The sequence below is a fragment of the Primulina eburnea genome, chromosome 16 (genome assembly GCF_022965805.1).
Source record: "Primulina eburnea isolate SZY01 chromosome 16, ASM2296580v1, whole genome shotgun sequence".
Lineage (NCBI taxonomy): Eukaryota > Viridiplantae > Streptophyta > Magnoliopsida > Lamiales > Gesneriaceae > Primulina > Primulina eburnea.
Window position 1 is genome coordinate 27,082,599 of NC_133116.1, and position 21,442 is coordinate 27,104,040.

At 36.8% G+C, this 21,442-nt stretch overlaps 1 protein-coding gene across 1 annotated transcript in view; it reads right to left on the reverse strand.

Moving 5' to 3' along the window:
- Positions 1-14,708: 14,708 nt before the first annotated feature.
- LOC140817094 (tripeptidyl-peptidase 2) overlaps positions 14,709-21,442 on the reverse strand; it is a 48,600-nt gene continuing 41,866 nt past the window's right edge. Inside the window, 2 exon segments of the mRNA XM_073176683.1 lie at positions 14,709-15,216; positions 15,790-15,972. Coding sequence (XP_073032784.1) covers positions 15,058-15,216; positions 15,790-15,972 — 342 coding nt within the window. The 3' untranslated portion in view covers positions 14,709-15,057.

A 21,442-nucleotide genomic window follows, 5' to 3' on the forward strand; every position in this document is an offset into this window, starting at 1 on the left:
CTCCCCAAAATGCCGTTGATATTTGGGTATCGTTTTCTTGAAACTAAAACACAACGAAAATTTTAAAATTTTTATTAAATCAAGTTGGACTCCAAACCAATATGGATTTAACGGAAATGACATTTCTGCCTTTGAATGTTAAATTGGTCCACAATCAGAAACTGCGTTCATGATTTGGATTGCACTAGTAATCACAAAAAATTTGTGCGTTGAGACTAGATTGTCCGAATTTCCAAACTTAGGAGTCGGTGCAGTAGCTCGGGGCGCGTCCATGGAATAAAATTGCTTGACCGAATTTTTCTATCAAAATTTTGGGATGGCCGAGAGTTCTTGTGATGTGGGGAGGAATTTTGGTGAATCTTATGTGCAAAAACTATGTTGTATTTTATGCCCCTCAAGTTACATTTATAAAGTGCGATTAGGAATACTGATGGGAGTGCGATTCCTGACCCATCAGGAATCGCACTCCCATCAGTATTCCTAATCATTGTCTCACTAGGACTACTAATTTTCATTAAAAAAATTCTTATATTGTTATATCATGTATTTATCAACCTTTGATAATACATGATATAATAATAATATATAAACACATTTTTATATCTTCGTATAAAATATATTTATATATATATATATATATATATATATATATATATATATATATATGTATAAATCAATATATTTACACATTCACATTTAATACATACATAGACATATTAATTAATTAATTAACTATTATTTAATTCATTTAATTACTTTATCAGTTAATTAATTATAAACCCCTCTAGAACACTATGAGAATTTGTACATATTAATAGTCACCACTACTAGTACTATCATTTAATTAGTAATTAAAAGTCAACTATTTAAAATATTGTTAGAATTTTATTTTTTTTATAAACTAAATCTAGAAAATGCATATAAATACATGCATGCAATAACTGTTGTAAAACACACATTTCAAAATAAAAGGATTCAATACTGGTAAAAATACTGCAGTTAAAAATATATCCAAAAACCATGTCGAATCAACAACATATAAAAAGAACAGTTTGTAAAAATATCCATGGTTCCTCCTAATTCATAAACGTGACGTGCGGAAAAATATAGTCATCGGGTAGCGTGCGCACATCCAGCCCCGCCTACTCAGTCTCTTCATCAATATGTTCACCTACATCATTCACATAGTGAATGTAAAGACTCAACACGATAATCGTTATAACAAGTACATATACATAACATGCAATAGTGAAAAGTTCTGTAATCAACATATGTTTCATGATCTTAAAAGCATGAACTTAAACATATCGTATCAAAGCATAACGTGTCTCATCATATCATCATATACATGTTCATTTTCTTTATTAGAATTAAGATCATTATTTTTGATTTTCGTATCAGCTCTATTTGCTGGATCCATCTACGTATAACCGTGGTACCCTGCGGCAGGGACATCAGCGATAGTATTACCCATCCAATGAGCCTTGGCCTTACATGTCATCGTATTATCATGTTCGTATTAGTCACAATCAACTCTCAGCCTTCAAAACATGTCATCATATTCATCACTTATAAAAAATCATGCATATACGTAAATTTTTCTTAAAATTAAGCATGTAAAGTATTTTTCGTATTTCCATAAAAGGCCATGTTCATGATAGCATATACATTAACAACGTGTAATTTTGTAATCAGGGTGCTTCCAGGACTGCTAACTCGACCCGCATGCGCCTCGAAAACCTAATCGACCATTTTAAACGTGGACCTCAAAATTTCTACCCGAAACCAACCAAAATTCTAAAAACACCTCAAAACATATTTACAATCGATTCCTAGATGTAAACTTGAGTCTGTTTCATAACTTATTCAATTCGTTTTAAAAATTGGACCGGAGTCTCGGTTTTAATCTGAATCAACCCGAACCCGAAACTCAACCAATTCTTTCCAAACTTGAACCACGCCTTAACCGTACCCTACCAGCCCCTAAACCACATGGACCAGACAGCTTAAGACCCTCGAACAGCTCCTGAAAGTTGCTAGATTTTCGGCACTTTGATTCCTACAAACCCTAATGCGTCAAGACCTCAATGTTTCGATCCTATAGCTAACAGACTCGAACCAGCCTTGAGCCAACGTCACCTAGGACTAAGATCCGCCAAGGACACCCTACTAGACCAACCCTGGCTGCGCACACTTCCCATGAAAATTGTCCCACGTGATTCACCCGAAACAAGCCCAACCCTAACCCTTCTTGTGTTAGAGAAGGTGCCCGTCGAGCCAAGTGTTGGCCGAAGGTTCGCATTGAAACTCAATGTATAAACAATATTTATTTTAATAATATTTGAAATTATTTTTTTCCACGTCTTTATCTGTATACTCATGCTTGTTGCATAGATAAAATCCTTGAATATACAAATAGTAGAAAGAATATGAGATGCTCATGTGATGAGTGTCATGAAACTCATATTTGGAATACTGTATATTTTAAACAGTTCCTAGTCGATTCAGCCGCCGCTAAGAAGGATAAAGGACGCTTGAGTTTGAAACTAGTATATGCGATGTGAGTATCATGTTTCATTGGTAGGGGACATTGTAATGTCCGAGCATGCAGATAGGCGCTCCTTGTAGAGTGTACTGAAGAGCCCTCCATAAAGGACTTTCCAAGTGGTTCTCACTTATCGAGTGGAAACATCCTAGTTTATGGTTGTACACCATTAGTCCTTATGACCTGGGACAACATTGTGACTCTATATGCTAACATTTCACTTTGACTTGTTTACCGACTCATATGGGGCCATCAAGTGGCAAGGTTGGGTGTTTTATCGAAACATATAGGAGTCTATGCATTGTAATCGGGGATTCACTGCTTACCTTCGGGTATGGATATCCTATGTGATCTCATGTGTATGTAGTTTGAAATCTCTAATCAGAGTGTTGGTGGTACTTAAGAAAGGGGTTTCTTAGATTACACCATCGATGCAACTACGACATGACACATATTATCGGTTCTTTGACAACTCTCGATATACCAATGGTTGTCTAATCGGTTGGGATATATGAGATGAAGGGACCGTACTGTATGCTAACCATAATGGAATGGTTCTTGCAGGCACTATCATTTGATACCTATTGAATCATGTTAGTGATGTTGCTAGGCATTTAACATGATTGGTTGGGTACTATCAGACTTGAGTTCTGACGTTCTTCTTATCAAGGAGTTGATAAGTAAGAATGAGGCAATTGGGGTATACTCATATAAGGACATGTTTAGTCTTGAATCACATTGGGATATGAACTCAATGCTAGTTGTATCAATGAACCATTGAGGGCCACACCCAAGTACTAGCTTCTAGATCCCGTTGAGAAGGAAATTAGTTCAATGTGTTGAATGGATTATGAAGGAGTTTATAAGCACAAGGAAAATTAGAAGTGTGACTTCTATATGGTGAATGTAAGTTTTAATTTGTGGAAGTGTTCGTAAATTAAAAGTTGGCAAAACAAATAATGTATTTTAAAATTGTGATTTTCATAAACTTTGTTATGGACTAAATTAAATTAAATCAAGTGTTGAATTAATTAAACATTAGTGAACCTAGTAGATTCCAAATAATTAAATTAATTCAAGTGTTGAATTAATTAAATAACATTGGGTCTTGTAGAGCCCAAATGATATAATTATTTAACTAGCGGGCTTGAATAAATTCAAGTAAAATTTAATTGATCTCAAATGTTTTTGAGATATTAAAATAATAGTTCATGGAGTGGAATTGTAAGGAGGTTCTAGCTAGTTGGTGGTGGGCTTGATATTGAGCAAGGAGTGCTCAAAAGAAGCTTGTACATTGTCTACCATTGAAGAGCTAAGTTGTTTAACAATCTAGTTGGAGCCATCATCAATCCTTGTGATTGATAGGTAAAACCCTAAACACACTGTGTATTTTTTTTTGTTATTTGCTACACATCTAGTGCCGTGCTCGTTTTTGCTATTGAAAATATGATTTTTGAAACTTTCGTAGCGCATGAGGGCACCTGTAACAGATCTTCTTTCAAGTGGTATCAGAGCTTAGGTCACGTTTTGTGTAACAAATACATGATAATATATTGAGAACCTATTTCTAACCGCGTGAGAAATCGAAACAACGAATCGAGGGCCGGATTGGGGGGCTGTTTTAGTGCATGGTTGCTACCCATTTCGGGCAACTAGAGTTGCCCGAGGGGCTCCCAACATGGGCTGCCTAAAACGCCCCAACATTTTAATTATATATAAAAAAAAATTGTTGGCCGGAATCCGGCGATGGAGCTCTGGCAACGACGATGACGGCTAGGGTTTCCAAAACTATTTTGGGATATCAAAGTGTCTTGGGACCTAAGTTCGTTGGACCATTAGGATAGTTGCTATTTTATGAAATTTAAATGGGCCAAAAACGTTTTTTGTGAAAAATGTCTATTTTGTCCCTTAAGTTTAAATCTACAAAATATGTGTATATTTTCTCATAAAATAAATAATGGAACTTAGACTTTAATTATTTATAGTAAATTGTTATTTACGAGAAATTTTTTAGAAATAAATTAATTAGAAAATGAACAAAGGAGTTTGTTTACTTTGTTGATTTAATTTATAATCGTGGCAGTTAGTGATTGGATCAAGATATATAATATTGGATCAATTGATTATTGTGATAATTATTTTTCAATATTGCCTGTTATGTATATGTATTTGCTATAACGTTACAGGTTTGTTGAGTTTTTAGACTCACTAGGTGTGAATGATGCAGGTGAGCATTTTGATCAGGATACTGGAGCTGATGATGGCTGAACGAGCAGAGCTGGTGGCGCACGTTAACCCGAGGACCTTGTATTCTTCCGCAATAATATGATTTTATGGGAACACGTTTAAACAATTTTTAATTGATTGATGAATTTATTTTGTTGAAGGTTTTTGACATATTTTGACATGCCGGACGTTTTTATTTTTTTTAAACGGAAATTGTTTAGATTAGTTACTCTTTTTATAATTTTAACTGTAGTTATTTTATTCAGAAGTGGGATGATTTTACAAAATGTATGTTTCGAATTTTGTAGTTTTATATGGGCATGGTTTCGGCCATAGCATCATAAAAAATGTTCAGTAGAATTTTAAAATGAGCAGACATCTCACTCCGAGTCATGTTGTGGCATCCATACCAGTTAAAGCTGACAAAACTGTTGATATCTGACGTCACTGCAAGAAGCCTGGACATTGGAGGCGTAACTACATAGAATATCTTACCCAGAAAGGTTCTGGAAATGATATGTTCTACATTGAAGTAAACATTTCAATTAACTCTACTTCTTGGGTATTAGATATCGGCTGTGGCTCACATCTCTATAATGATTTACAGGAGATGGGTAGAAGTAGGAGACTTAGGGAAGGTGAGACCTTCTTGAGGATGGGCAATGGAGCAAGAGTTGCTGCCAAGGCAGTAGGAGATGTTTACTTATTGTTGAACAATGATTAAGTTAATTTTGAGAGATGTTTTGTAACGTCTAGCGTTTTAAAAGTGCTGAAATATTTTTTAAAAATAAAGCTCTCATTTGAAAATAAACATTTAAATAAATCGCATGCATGCAATCCTACTTGAAAACATAATTTAAAAATTATCATAAGCAATTACAAATATAAATATAGTGGTGTAAAAAAAGGAGTAACATCCTAACATCAAACAGTAAAATAAAATAGCGTATAAAATACTCATATCCTCTCGATAACATGAAATCATAAATGTGCGGAAAATCATAAGGTCCTCGGGTCGAGTCACCCACCAGGCCTGCTGACTCAGAGTCAAGCACCTCCAGTCTCCTCGACATCGAACTCACCTGCATCACACACGCCTAGTGAGTCTAAAGACTCAACACACCTGTACCATAAATAAAAAATACCCATACATAGCACACAACAATGAAAAATATCATAATCAACATATCTTTCATGAACTTTAAAAACTTAATGTAAACGTGTCATATACAATCGTGACGTGACAAAACAATTCATCGTTAATCATCATTCATCGTCATCATTCATCATTTATCATTTAGAAAATTCATTTCATTAGAGGTGACTATCTTACATCATCATTTAAGATGGATCCACCATACATAGAACCGCGGTACCCGGCAGCTGTCGGACATCAGTGACAAGATTACCTGTAATGCCTCAGATTCGACGACTGTCCTCACTGTATCAAGACGAGTCTTTCCAGCGTGCTTATGTCCTCACTCACACGCACCCTAGGAAACTTCCCAGGAGGTCACCCATCCCAAAATTGCCCCAAGTCAAGCACGCTTAACTTTAGAGTTCTTATGTGATGAGCTACCGAAAAGAAGATGCACCTTCGTGATATGAGTAGTACCAATCAAATCTTTTAAGCCCTCTTCAACTGTACAGTCCATTACATTGAACAGTCTCAGAATCTCTCTCCTTCCGGTGTAAGAACGGTTCATTCATGTTCCCTCCAACTAGAAGCCTGCCAGGAGCCGCTCATTGTCTGTGCCACCTCATGGCACCGGCGATCACCCCCCGCCCTCTTCGGCCCCGGGCCTCACATGCCCACCAGCTTCCGCTTGGTTCGTCCCCGAACCACACCGTACTCAGAGAGGTCGGCTCTGATACCACTTGTAACGCCTCAGATTCGACGACTGTCCTCACTGTATCAAGACGAGTCTTTCCAGCGTGCTTATGTCCTCACTCACACGCACCCTAGGAAACTTTCCAGGAGGTCACCCATCCCAAAATTGCCCCAAGTCAAGCACGCTTAACTTTAGAGTTCTTATGTGATGAGCTACCGAAAAGAAGAAGCACATTCGTGATACGAGTAGTACCAATCAAATCTTTTAAGCCCTCTTCAACTGTACAGTCCATTACATTGAACAGTCTCAGAATCCCTCTCCTTCCGGTGTAAGAACGGTTCATTCATGTTCCCTCCACCTAGAAGCCTGCCAGGAGCCGCTCATTGTCTGTGCCACCTCATGGCACCGGCGATCAGCCCCCGCCCTCTTCGGCCCCGGGCCTCACATTACCCATCCACTGTGCCTAGGCCTCATCATCATCATTTACATATACGTCTTATGTATTTACATATACTTTGATAGCCACAACTAATTCCCATCATTCAAAACATCATAATTGTCATCACTTATAAAAATCATCCACATATGCAATTTTCCTTAAATCAAAGCATGCAACATATATTTTCATAAAATCTTAAAAATCGTCATCATGATACATAAACATTTAAAATATAATAAATTTGTGCTTCAAAATCTCACCTCGGGTGCAAAATGACCATTTTGCCCCTATCGTTTCACTTCTGGACCTCTAAAATTGACCTGAAGCTTATCAAACTCCTTAAAATGTCCCAAAACATTTTTATAAGCATTCCTAGACGTAAACTCGAGCCTGATTTGTTTTAAAATTTGGACCGACTCGAAACTTAACCAATTTTTTTCCAACTCTTTACCACTTCTTATAAACACCTAAAATACCCTAAAACCACCAATACTAAACCCTAAACCCCTCGGCCAAGACCTACAAGCTGCTGGAAAATTTCTAACCCACCTACTCGAACCCTTTGTGCATCACTTACCCATGTTTTCGCCCCTAGCCTAAAACCAGGCAAACCAGCTCTTAACCCACCTCTCCTAGATCACCCTAGGACCCTATTGGAATGAATCAACCCAAATATTGGGTCCCATTCATGCTGTAAATCATGCTCCCGCGCTGACACGCCAAGAGCGCCCACCCACGGCCCTTACTCCTTCATGCGATCAATTTTCCCACGGGTGGTACCAGCAGCACTCATGCCTTTTCTCAGCCACAGATCAGACCCCATATGGTCTGGTTCAGGCCTTGGATCGACCCTCAAACCGTCGGCTACACTCCTTTCTCCCAATCTAGACAAACCGAGCCCCCCTGGTCCACAACTCACGATCTACAACCAAAGCTCCCCAAGTCTCAACTCCAGCACCAATTCCCCTAACTCAGGACACGTCTCAATCCCCTAGCAATGAAAATGCAGCAGTCCCTTTCAACAAATCGTAAAAGAAACGTGAGTAACAAACCATGGATTGCAAGAACACACACAAAACCCGAAATCTCTTATGCATAAGAATGGATCAAAAATTTTCATGCACAAAATCATTCATCAGCATATAAAACAAGTGTAATGCAAAAAAAATGATACAATGCGTGGCTCGATGAGTTTTTTAGTGCACAAATGCTCGAAGGAACCCGAGACATGGGAAGAGCTTGAGTTTGAATGAAAAGAAGAAACTAAAATCCTTTGTTGTTGCACTCACGAAGAGGATGATTGATTGGAAGGGGTGAGCGTGTTGGAACTTTTCAAGTTCGCAATCTTGATTTTGATGGTAACAAAAATTGTTAATTGTGTTACTAATGATCTACCTTAGTTGTGCAGCATCTAGGATCACCTACGAGTTGTTTACATCGCAAAACTGAAGACCCAACTGATCGCTCAAAATGAATCAGTTCAACTTGCTACGTCATTTGAGCAGTACAGCTGATTGACCAGTTGATAGGTAATTCAGCAGGAAAACCTCAGAAGCCTGGCCAGCCGAAAGAGTGTTCAACTGATGAAGAAATCCAGCTGATCAGTCCAACTGAACGAGTGTTAAATCAGTTCAACTGACGAGTCAACTGATTTCACCAGCCCAACTGAAAGATCAGTTCAAACTGACCAGTTCGAATCATCAGTTAGAATCCTTCAGCTATGGACGATGATAGATTCCTTCGAGTGGATCCAGCTATGCGAGAAGGCACAAAGCCATTGTCCAGTCAAAGGACAATAATGGACGTTGCATCAGAGCATTAAAGACAAAACGCTTCAGATGGACGGTCAAAAAGACGAGACACATAGTTCAAGAAGACGATTCAAATGCAACGATACAATTAATGAGTCTCATTGTACGATCAGCCTCTTTCGGCTATATAAAGAGAAGATCAGTGAAGACTCAATATATATAGTGGTGAGACATTCTTGAGAGTGAAAAGAAAAACATAGAAGGGCACGCTCAGTTACAAATTAGCTTATCAAAGCATTTAAGCCTAGAGGGAATTATTTTTCGTGATATCTGCTTAGTTTAGAAGCCTTTTATCCCTCAGTGTGTGAGAACGTTTCTGTTCAGTTCTCACACACATTTACTCTCAAAACCACGCAAATACAGTCCTGCACAAAGACGTTACACTTGTGTATGTAGTCTTTCTCACATAGACGTTAAATAATTGTTGATTTAAAGTGTTGTTTTCAGTCGTAGCTAGGAGTTCGGTTTAGACAGTAGATAAGTCCTAGCTGAGTGGGCTTGTACACGTAGTTGTATAATTCAAAGTCTTCTAGTGGATCCTATTCGTGGAAATAGAAGGGGTAACGTAGGAGCAGTTGAAGTCTCCGAACATCCATAAACATATCTTGTGTATTTAACTGATTAACTATTGCTTTAAAATTGTTTTGATCAGTTAGAGTGTTCATATGTTCAGTTGTTACCATAACTGAAATACAAGAATGCAAAAACTAATATGTGTTCTTTCAGTTAGTCAGTTACACAAGTTAAAATATTTTCTAACATTTCAGCTTTCTTTACGAAGGATTACTTCGAGTTTCTTCCGCTTGGTTTAAAACCAAACTCGATTTAATTCATCGGTGTTAATATTCTTAGAACACAAGCTATTGAAGCTCATTGAAGCTTGTTGTGTGTGAAATGCCTTCGAAGGCACTAACACACACGATCCATCAGGGCGGCTGAGTGGAGTGTGAATTAGGTTTAGTGGGGTGCTTAGGGAATAATTAGATATTATTTAAATGGTTGACAAGTAAATTAATGGGCCCTAATTTGCTAATTAAAATTTTAAAAGGGTGTCAAGCCCAATCAGCTTAAAAGTAGGCCATTTAAATTCAAACACACTCTCGAAAATATTTCGTGTAGGAAAGTTTTTGAAAATATTAGTCGAACCCTCAAAAACTCCTCCGATTCGATAAAATTTGCGTACCGGATAAAATAAAAATATTGCGGTTAAAAATACCCAATAAAATCCATTTTTTTAAAAAAAATATCCTTAAAAAATCTTATATTAGTTAGTAAAAATTAATCAGGTAATAAAATAATTTTTCCTGAAAATTCTCCGCTCTCCGTTCCTCGTTCGAGTGTGAAATGCACCTAGAAACCCTAGTGCATGAACTTATAAAATTTCATGAATTAAATCCTATCATACATGAATTATGCATAAAATGCATAAAAATAATTAAACACATAATTTAAAATAAAAACTAGATTGCATGCATTCAGGTTACGTGATTTAAATTCCTGGACCTTACAACTCTCTCCCCTTAAAAAAATTTTGTCCTCGAAATTAAAAAGTACCGAATAACTCCGGGTAGCGACTCTTCATCTTAGTTTAGGTCTCCCAAGTAGCCTCCTCCTCAGCATGATTAAGCCACTTGACCTTGACCATCTGGATCACCTTGTTCCAGAGTCTCTTCTCCTGCCTGTCCAAAATCTGAGTGGGTTTCTCCTCGAATGATATATGCGGGGTTAGCTGAAGTGGCTCATAGTTAAGCACATGCGAGGGATTAGACATATACTTCCGCAGCATGGAGACGTGGAACACATAATGAACTCCCGCCAGATTCGGGGGTAATGCAACTCTATACGCAAGTGTCCCAACTCTCTCTAGGATCTCAAATGGCTCAGCCCTTCTTCCCGAACCTCATCACACCCTTCATCGGTGCGACCTTCACGAAAAAATGATCCCCTACTGCGAACTCAAGTTCTCGTCGCCTCTGATCAGCATAACTCTTCTGACGGCTCTGTGCAGTCTTCATCATGTCCCTAATCCTGGCCACTAAAGTCGTTGTCTGTCTGACAATATCCAGACCCAACTCTACTCGCTCACCTACCTCATCCAAATAAACTGGCGACCTACACTTTCTCCCATATAGTGCCTCGTGTGGAGCCATACATATCGATGGCTGATAATTGTTGTTTTATATTAACTGTACAAGAGTTAACTTCGGCTCTCAGCTTCCCTGGAAGTCGATCATGCATGCAAACCTCCTAGACCTCGTCTCAACCATAGGTTCCCCTACAGCCGGTTCTCATCCCCAAGCTCGAACTATCCGCAAACCTCACAAACATAACCTAGGTTCGATCGGACCTCACCATGGTTCGACTGACCCTCGAATCCAGCACTTATATACATTAACCCTCGACGTGTTCAGCCCCCTAGCATCACAAATCGGCATCCCCTTACACAACAACACAAAAATCATGAGTTACATGCAAGAATGTGCATATTTCATGACAAAACGGTACGTAAACGATACACATAATAGAACCATGCATTACTCATGCAAACACACACACATCAGCATATAATAGCATGAATGATGAGAAAAAAGGATTTATTGCGTGTCTTTGCGTTATTACGCTCGAAAACCTTGAGAGATACGCGTAGAACTTGCACCGGAGAGGCGGGGAAAGAGTTTTCTTTGAAAGCTTGAGGGGATTTTCGAAGGCTGCTCAATTTTGTTTGTGAAAGTTCTTCTGCTGAATGAGGGAGGGGCGGCCACCATGTAAAAATTAGGTTTAGGGTTTAAATTAAGGAGTTTAAGTTATAATATTAAGTATTAATGGACCCTTAATTGAAATTAAATAGGTTAAAAAGATTTTAGGCACATTACGCAATAAAATACTCCCATTAAGCCCAAAAATATTCCCGAAAAATGTTTCGTTTATGTACGTTTTTTGAAAATATTTCCCAAACCCTCAAAGAGTCCTTCGACTTGCTAAATTTTGCATGGCGGTTAAAAATATGACCTGGTGAGTAAATATACTCCACCAAAGCCCGTTTTCGATAATCTCACTTAATTACACCATATATTAAATAATTAAAAATAATATATTTAGTAAAAAACATTTTTCCTTAATTATCTTTGGTTTCCGTTACTCATTCGAGCGCGAAAACTACTAAAAGCCTTTATGCATGAAATTTTAATAAATCATGCAAGAAAACACATATTCATGTCACAATCAAGTTTAAATGTATAAAAAATAATTAATTAAAATACCTAAGAAATTTGATAACTTGCATGTGGTTCACGTGGACCTTCAAATTTTCGGGACGTTACAATCGATCTCCCTTAAATTGAATTTCGTCCCTGAAATTCACTTATTCTCGATGATTAAAAAGTTTAGACTCTTAATTCTAGTATCCCAATAATACATGCTTCCGCTGCGCCACTCTGATCAAATAAGTGTTAGGTTGTCCTCATGTCTCCTCAATCATAATTAAATTTGCCTTCAACGTCCTTGTTTGCGAATCTCAACTTAAAACGACCCATGATGACTTAGTTCTATTTTACTATGACCTTGAATTTTTATTTTTCTCGCAATTTCTAGTACTATAAGGGGAGATCCAAACCTATCGCACCTTACTTTTGTTATATTATACCCAATATATTAATCAACCTATTATATTTCAACATTAAAATCCCAAAAACATCGTTTCTTAAATTTATTGAACTCAAGATATGATAAGGCTTTAAATCCAAATATTAGCATTTAGACAGCTCAACTTAAGAAATCTTAATACCAAAATTTACTGATCGACTTCTATCTTCGGTAATACAATTAAAAATTAAAACATTATCTCAACCCCATAATAATATTAGCCTAAGATCGTTGAATCAAATCTTTATCTTACGGCACCCAATTAACGTAACTTAACTATTTACAAGTACATCCCAAATATAAAATTGTTTCAAATCTTAAATTTCGAGTAAAGTTAATCCATAAAACCCAAATATACAATATCAATCTTCTACTTATATAATAAAACCCTTCTAGCATCAATTACATGCTTACACTATTTTCTTCTCAATTACAATATAGTTGAGGCCTAAGACACTTGGGCTTTAATTCATTGGAACGGTTGTCGTATTCTGACGTATCCTTAATGCTTAATTAATACTAGCATATAAAATTTAATAAGTTATCCTATATTAGTGTTAGACTAACTCTAATAATTCAAGTTCACTTAAAATCCGTAGAATTCTAGAATCCACATATCAAAATTTTAGATTTCATACTCGATAAATTTTTAATATTCGTTAATTAGTAACCTATGTTGAGCACAATTTTTTTTTTTTTATTTCACCCAAAGTTTTATATGAACACATATCTCATAAACTGGAATTCAAACTTACCCAACCCAAATAGTCTTAGATAAAATAATTTCAACACACATATCCGTCCCAAGTTTCTTAATGACTTTCAAAAATTCTTCAGGTGTCTTTATTCCTTATAAAGCATAACATCTAAACGTTCATGAATATATCATACATACTTACTTCCAAGTATCACGATATTACTAAACTTTTAAGAATAAACATTTTTAATTTCCCCAAGACATGGTATCTATCTCACTTCTTACATACATCTCTCAAGTAACATAACCATCAATCATGCCCAACTTTTTTTTAAAAAAAATTAACCCTAACAAAGTTATAATTTTAACTCTTAAGATCATGATTAAAACTTATGATACATCAAACTTAAGTTCCCAAAAATATGTTAACTTAATGTCTAATTCTATAACTTAACTAATTGATCAAATTTACCTTAAATTATCATCACTCTAAATTCTTAATTTACCACAACATTATTCCACTAACACTTAAATTTTCAAGTCCAATATTGAATCATCTTACATTGCCTTTGATTATCATTTCTTATTATAACTCAGATATTTCAAGATTCTAAATATTCTTCCAAGCCTATCATCGAAATTTTTTATCATTTAAACCGTTCAATTCTCACTTATTGCTAAATCAGTTCCAAAATTTCTTAACAATTACAAAATTAATTCCTAATTTCCTTGAAGATTATCCAATTGGTCCTTAATTCCGAAAATTCTACGATTATCCATAAGTTCTTGGCATTTCTAATTTTATTTTATATGTTTCTCGTAACATAAAGTTCAATCATCTTAAGCATATAATATTACTAAAATAATATTTTAAATAAAGTTCAAATAACTATATATATATAATAAATTTTTAAATTTTAAATATAAAAAAAATTATTTTGTAAAAAAAAGAAAAAATCGATTTGTTTTAAAAAAAATTAAAATGTACTAACAATCGAACCGGTTTTCGCCAACCAATCAATTGTTTTTTGCATCCGGACCAGTTCCCGTTCGAACCTGTCGGCCTGTACTGGGAACCGGTCGAACTACACCGATTTTGAAAACACTGAACCAAACACCAAGCTCCATGCATTTTTATTCAAATTGGATAGCTCAATAAACTATCATGATGACCTATTAAAGATGTTGCAGAAGATATCCACAAACAGGACAGTTGTTCAACAGGAAACGTCAATGCCAGAAAACGAAGAGCTTCAAAGATTATCTTGATCGTGGAACAAATCAATATTGCGCCAAAAAAAAAAAAAAAACTACATGTATCAAAAACGGATGACAAAAGGATTCAGCAAGACAAAGTGGCAATAGAAATTGGATAGGACTAGACATTTGCTTATTTACAGCAAGCTATGAAAGTAAAAAAGAGCAAGTTCCAAAACATTTATGGTGCTCTTAAAATCAAAGAAGATAAAATATGAACATTTGATTCCTCAAAAAATTAGTTGGTTGTTTTTGAAGCATTATTGCTATTTGAAATATCAATCACATATTTAAATAAATTATTATTGCTAATATCTGTGTTTTATATTTGTATCAACACGTGCAATTGTCTAGCTATTTTAAAAACATGCTGCAAAGTTTTTATAATGCAGGAAGTACAATGACTCTACTCATGGGAAACTACCGTTCGGTATAACTGCATAGGCTACTACTTGATAAGTTGAGACAAATTTATCTACCCACGCTAAAGAAATGACTTGTTTTTGCAAGGCGAACTCCGTGTCGTCTTTCACTTCAATACATGAACATTGTGGAAGCACAGAACTCTCTTGCTCTTGTTGAATAACTTCGTACGAAGATGTAAAAGCTTAAAATAGAGGTAGATTTGCCGGGAAACGAACATTCATCCACTGTTTCTCATATGTCACTATATGGCCCCAACCCATTTGCTCTAGCAACGAAAGCTTCAGTTCATAGAACTTCTTGTTAGGAGGGTGGCCATCTTCTTGGATCATGTTATTTAGCACCTGCATTCAGAGAGTCGTACAAGACAAAACCTAAGAGATTCTGCTAAATTTCAGAGAAAAGATGAGCATATAACAAGTAACACGATGGAGAATATAGTATATTATACCAGTCACAAACTTTTAAGTAACAATGTAGGAAACCTTATCCTTACGTCAGTTCAAAAAATTAAGTTATCACAAGGCCTGAAGTTAACCTTCCAGCTTAACAGATAAAAATTGTGCTCTCTCACCATCTTCTATGACCTATGAATGCTAATTCAAAGACAAAAGGATGTCTCCCTCATAGTTTAACTTCGCTGTAGGATTCAATTTATGATAGTGGGGATAATTAAAAGAAAAATCTGATTCTCCCTCTGAGTTCATTTTTGTTTCAGGACAAACTTAAAGGTAGTGAAGTTCAAATGACTGGGAGCTCCTAATTGAGCAGTACTAAGGAGCTTCCAAAATTATGGCCCATACTTCATGGAATTAAGTAGTACTTTGTCACAGTATAGGCCAGCAAAATTTTTCTCCTCTAGCATCCATTTTACATGGGTGATAAGTTACTAAAACCAAACTCAGATAAAACAGTACCTTTACTGCAGTGCCAAGACACCCTTTGCGCCTCTCACGTATAACAGAGAGGGTACCATATTTGGAGGATTTCATATCCACCCATTTTTGGAGTTCTTTGAAATTCTCTTCAAACAAAACTGATTGTCCACTGGAGTCAGATGCAGCTTGAGTATCCTCCTTATCCACAACTTTCTCACCATGCTACAGATAAAATAATCGGTACAATCAAAATTCTAAAGCTATTAAAGCAATGCTTGGTTTGAATGTTTGATCAAGAGGAAATAAATTTCAAACTAAACTGAGAACGCAATGATTGTATCATGACAAATAGCCATTTTTTTATCATAGAGATGCTTCCCATGCAAGCAAAGAATTACTTTTTCCTAAGTTGTTCAATGTGTAATGCATGTTTGAATCACTGTATTCACTTATTTCTTCACATAAAAATAATCAATGTTGTTAGAACAAGAATAAGAACTGGGTTCATTTCAAAAATATTTTTGACAACTCGATTCTCTTCATCATGAATTCTGATGATGTGGTAAAAACCGTATCAAATCTTTAATTATTTTTTAAAGATATTACAGAATATTACGTGGATATGTATGAATCTACTTGTCATATATTACAAAAGTCCATATTAACAATTTCCTACTTATAAATAAATGGCTCCTAACCCTTATCTAAGTATGTCTTTCATACGCATTTTCTATGCAATTATTTATGCTAGTCATGTGTTTTTCCCTCAAATATTATATTAACTTGAGTGTCGCAGTGGCTTCATCTCCGGACGGGGAATCCGGACGGAATCATCTCACCCTTTTTTCTTTGACACAATTATATATTGGGTCGGTTCGGTTCGTTTCCATTGAAGAAATCGGTTCATGATTATTATTGGGTGAGTTTTTTTTTATCACCATTGATGCCGTTTGTGGGAAAAGAAAATAAATCTCATTATTGTTCTTTACTGGCAGCAAATAAAGGCGGTGAAAAGATTATTAGAAAAAGAACTGTCAATGGAAAAACTGAGCAAGAACAATTTCCACTAGAAATTTGATAATGAAGATTTGTAATCACTGCCACCAAACACCCAATCTCGCCTCTATTTCTCATCTTTGCAAGACTCGAACAATAGGCGATGTGTCAAAAGAGTAAAAATATTGAAAGCCCTATCACAAACCCGTCACCACCCAGACTACCGCCTGAAAATCGCTTTGCACCGCCGTCTACGACCACTGTCGGGAAAGCCCTACTTACTACCGCGTAGCCAAATCTTAGGCGTACTTCTCAGTTCGAAAGGACCCATCAATCATCGTTTCTACCTTCAAAAATTTTCCCAGGAAGTCCACATCACCTGCTTGATGAATTACCTGAGCAGGTCAGTCGGATCATACAACAATGGGAAACGGAAAAAATTCATCACGGGAGCCACCAACAAATTTGAATCCTGTGTACCCTTTAACTTGTGGAACCTGAATGAGCTCTCGGCCTTAAACTTGTCGACAAACATCCTAAACGACTCCATGGCACCTGTTGTTGGAAATCTTAAGGTTATCAAAGAACTAGACTTATCACGGAATCAGTTCTCAGGTGAGATTTTTAGTAATATTGAAGATCAAGAATCCTTACCGTCCCTTTCTTTGACGCAAACATTTTAGAAGGATACATTCCCAGATCTGTTGGAAATCTAAAAGACTAGAAGGGCCATATCCCACTAGAGGAAACTTTGAAAACTTCACTACTCTATCATTCCTTAAAAACTCCGGTCTATATGGTGTAAAGGAAAAACAAGGTCGAATGATACTGTCAAGATGATGAAGTATGTTATACCCCCATGTATAACAGCAATCTTCATAGTGGCTTTGATTGTTGTACTAATGAGGAAAAGAAAATCGAACAGAGGCACACCGGAGTGTGAAAGCGCATTAATTGATTCATGGGGTGGAATTTCCTATCAAGAGCTTTTACGGGCAACATATGACTTTCATAAGAGCAACTTATTCGGAACCGGAAGTTTTGGTTCAATATTCAGAGGAGTGCTTTCGGATGGCAAAATAATTGATGCTAAAGTTTTCAGTTTGCATTCAGACAGAGTAGCCAAGAGCCTCAAGACAGAAGAGTACATGCATGGTGGGAGTCTTGATGATTGGCTTTATTCCCAGAAGTTTTGCTGGTTGGATTTGTTACAAAGATTAAACATAGCAATGGATGTTGCTTCAGCCTTGGAATATCTTCATCTTGGCCACACATCAGTTATCATTCACTTTGATTTAAAGCCTATCAACATATTGTTGGATGATGATATGACTGCACACGATAAGCTTCATCAGCATCCTGAAGAGCACGCTGATAATTCCCTAGGAGCAGATTGACAGAGCCCAATTGGAATAAAGATTGGAGTGCTATAAATCGCCCAAGGCATTCTGATTAATGGCCCTCGTGTAGCAATCAATAGCATCTAAATAATGCTTCTTCCCCATTATTACATACTACTTACCCTTTTCCTTAAGTTCAATAGCAGCAGACTCTTCAAGACCAGAGATGGCTTCCAGGTCAATTATTTCATCACTGGTTTTTGGCTCTGAACCGGTCTCTACAGGCAAAGCCATGGCATCAACCTGTTGGAGGAACTTGGAGAGAAAATCAGGCATATGTTGTTGGAGACAGTTGCAGCTACTGTCCTCTCACATGTTGTAGAGCCCAAAATCAGTACACGTAAAACCCATGCATTTATTTAATTGTTAAATCACTTATTTAAGTTTAAAATAATTTTAGTGATGCATGGTTTATGAAATTACATTATTTTAAATTATTTATGTTTATGTGATACACGTTAAAATGTGTTTCGAGTTTCATGTTTCAGGCGATTATTCGAGGCGGGATCGATGAATAGAGATCGGTGACGAGTTTGGCAATTTTTTTAAAGTATTTTGTTTTTAAGTTAAGGTTGAGGCATATTAATTAATTTATTAAGTTTTAGCATTTTAAAGCCTAGTTTAATTATTAGGTGATTTTAAGATTTTTTTTAAAGTTAGCAATAGTGTGTTTTATTTTAAATTAGAGGATTTTAGTAAATTGGATATTAGTTTATGTAGCTTTTCATACGAGAGTCATGGGAGAGAATAACTCTTATTTCCACTTGATTATAAAATGAAGTACAAAGCTGAATAAATAGGCTACTAAAAACCCTAAGGCTAACAAACTAATCTACCCAAATATTTAAAATACAAGGATGAGATAAAAGATATAACCAACAAACAAATCAACCGATATGATTCTAACAACTAATAAAAGATCCTAATCTAATCTAATCTTAATCTTCAACACTCCCCCTCAAGTTGGGTGGTAAATGTTGATCATACCCAACTTGGATACCAAGTTTTCAAAGATTGGTCGGTACAAGGCCTTAGTTAGGATGTCTGCAACTTGTGTGTGGCTGGGGACGTAACAGATTTTCAGTGTCCCTTTCTCGAGTTTTCACTTATGAAATGACGATCGATTTCAACATGTTTAGTTCGATCATGGTGGACTGGATTCTTGGCAATACTTATTGCTGCTTGATTGTCACACTTTAGTTCGATCACTTGATGTCCTCCTACTTTCAGTTCTTCTAATAACCGTTGTAGCCATATTCCTTCACACGTACCATTGGCCAAGGACCGAAATTCGGCTTCTGCACTGCTCCTTGCTACCACAGATTGTTTCTTGCTCCGCCATGTTACAAGGTTTCCCCATATGAACGAGCAATACCCAGATGTGGATCTTCTGTCAGTGGAAGATCCTGCCCAATCAGCGTCACTGTATATCTGTATATCTCTTAGAGCTGTCTTCTGAAAACATAGTCCCTTTCCAGGTGATCCTTTGAGGTACTTTAAGATACGAAAAACAGCATCCATGTGTTCTTCAGTTGGATTGTTCATGAATTGGCTAACAACACTTATAGCAAATCCAATGTCAGGCCTTGTGTGTGAGAGGCATATCAGTTTACCTACTAATCTTTGGTATCGTCCTTTGTCGATCATTGGACTTTCCTCATTCTTTCCAAGTTATATATTTGGATCCATAGGAGTATCAACAGGCTTGCATCCCAACATCCCAGTTTCTTTCAGTAGATCAAGGACATATTTTCTTTGAGAAATAAAAATCCCATGTTTTGATCTGGCCACTTCCATCCCCAAGAAGTATTTCAACTGCCCTAGATCCTTCATCTCGAATTCTTTTGAGAGTAGTTGCTTGACTTGAGTGATGTCTTCTTCATGGTTCCCAGTAATTATAATATCGTCAACATATACGATGATAACAGAGATCCTGTCTGAGTTGGAATGCTTGACAAACATAGTGTGGTCTGATTGGCATTGTATGTATCCATTTTCTTTCAATATCTTCGTGAATTTGTGGAACCAGGCTCTCGGAGACTGGTTTAAACCATAAAGAGATTTCTTTAACCGATAGACTTGATTAGCTGTTGTCTTATCTTCGAATCCAGGTGGGATACACATATATATCTCCTCTTCCAAATCTCCATTTAAGAAGGCATTTTTGACATCAAGTTGATATAGGGGCCAGTCTAGATTTACAGCAATAGATAGAAGAACACGAACCGTATTTAACATGGCGACAGGAGCAAATGTCTCCTGATAATCAATCCCATATGTCTGAGTAAACCCTTTGGCTACTAGTCTAGCTTTATATCGTTCAACACTCCCATCAGCCTTATGTTTGATTGTGAAAATCCACTTGCAACCAACAGTCCGTTTTCCAGGAGGGAGATCTGTGATCTGCCAAGTGTTATTTTTCTCAAGGGCATGTATTTCGTCAAAAACAGCTGCCCTCCATTGTGGATGTTCCAGGGCTTCAGTGATGTTTGATGGGACCTGTACTTGATCTAAATTCACAATAAAAGCTCGATATGTAAGCGACAATAGATCAAGAGAGACAAAATTACTGATAGGATATTGAGTGCATGATCTGATTCCTTTTCTTAATGCAATAGGTCTATCATCGATATCATGGGAGTTGATGATTGACGTACCTTGATTGTTTTCCAGAGGATCTGGGATCGAGGGAGTGCTCTTGGTTTGCTTATTGTGTGGTTGGTCTTGAGGAGAATTCCTACGGGTGTACACATGATCAAATGGAAGGATTTGGGAATGTATTGGTGGTTGGGAATGATTTGGTGGGATAGCATCTACACCATCAGTATGTATGGGATCCAGATTCTGAAGGTCATACAGGTCATGGCCGTGAATGCCGTGAATTCCTTGCTCCCCCTGAGCTGAGGAAGATGGAAAAAACGGATCAGACTCATGGAAGGTTACATCCATGGTGTTGTAGAACTTTCTTGTGGTCGGAGAATAACATTTGTACCCCTTTTGATTGGAAGAGTATCCTAAGAAGATGCATTTTAATGAGCGTGGGTCAAGTTTGCTTCTATGCTGGGAATGTATATGCACAAATGAGGTACACCCAAAGACACGTAATGGGAGATTGTGAATTAGGTGTGAGTTAGGATAGCTGCTGAGAAGAGATTGAATGGGAGTTTGGAACTTAAGGACTCTAGAAGGCATTCGATTTATGAGGTAAGTGGCTGTGAGGACAGCATCACCCCAGAAGTGTTGGGGAACATGATGCGTGAATAGTAAAGAACGAGCTACCTCAAGGAGATGTCGAT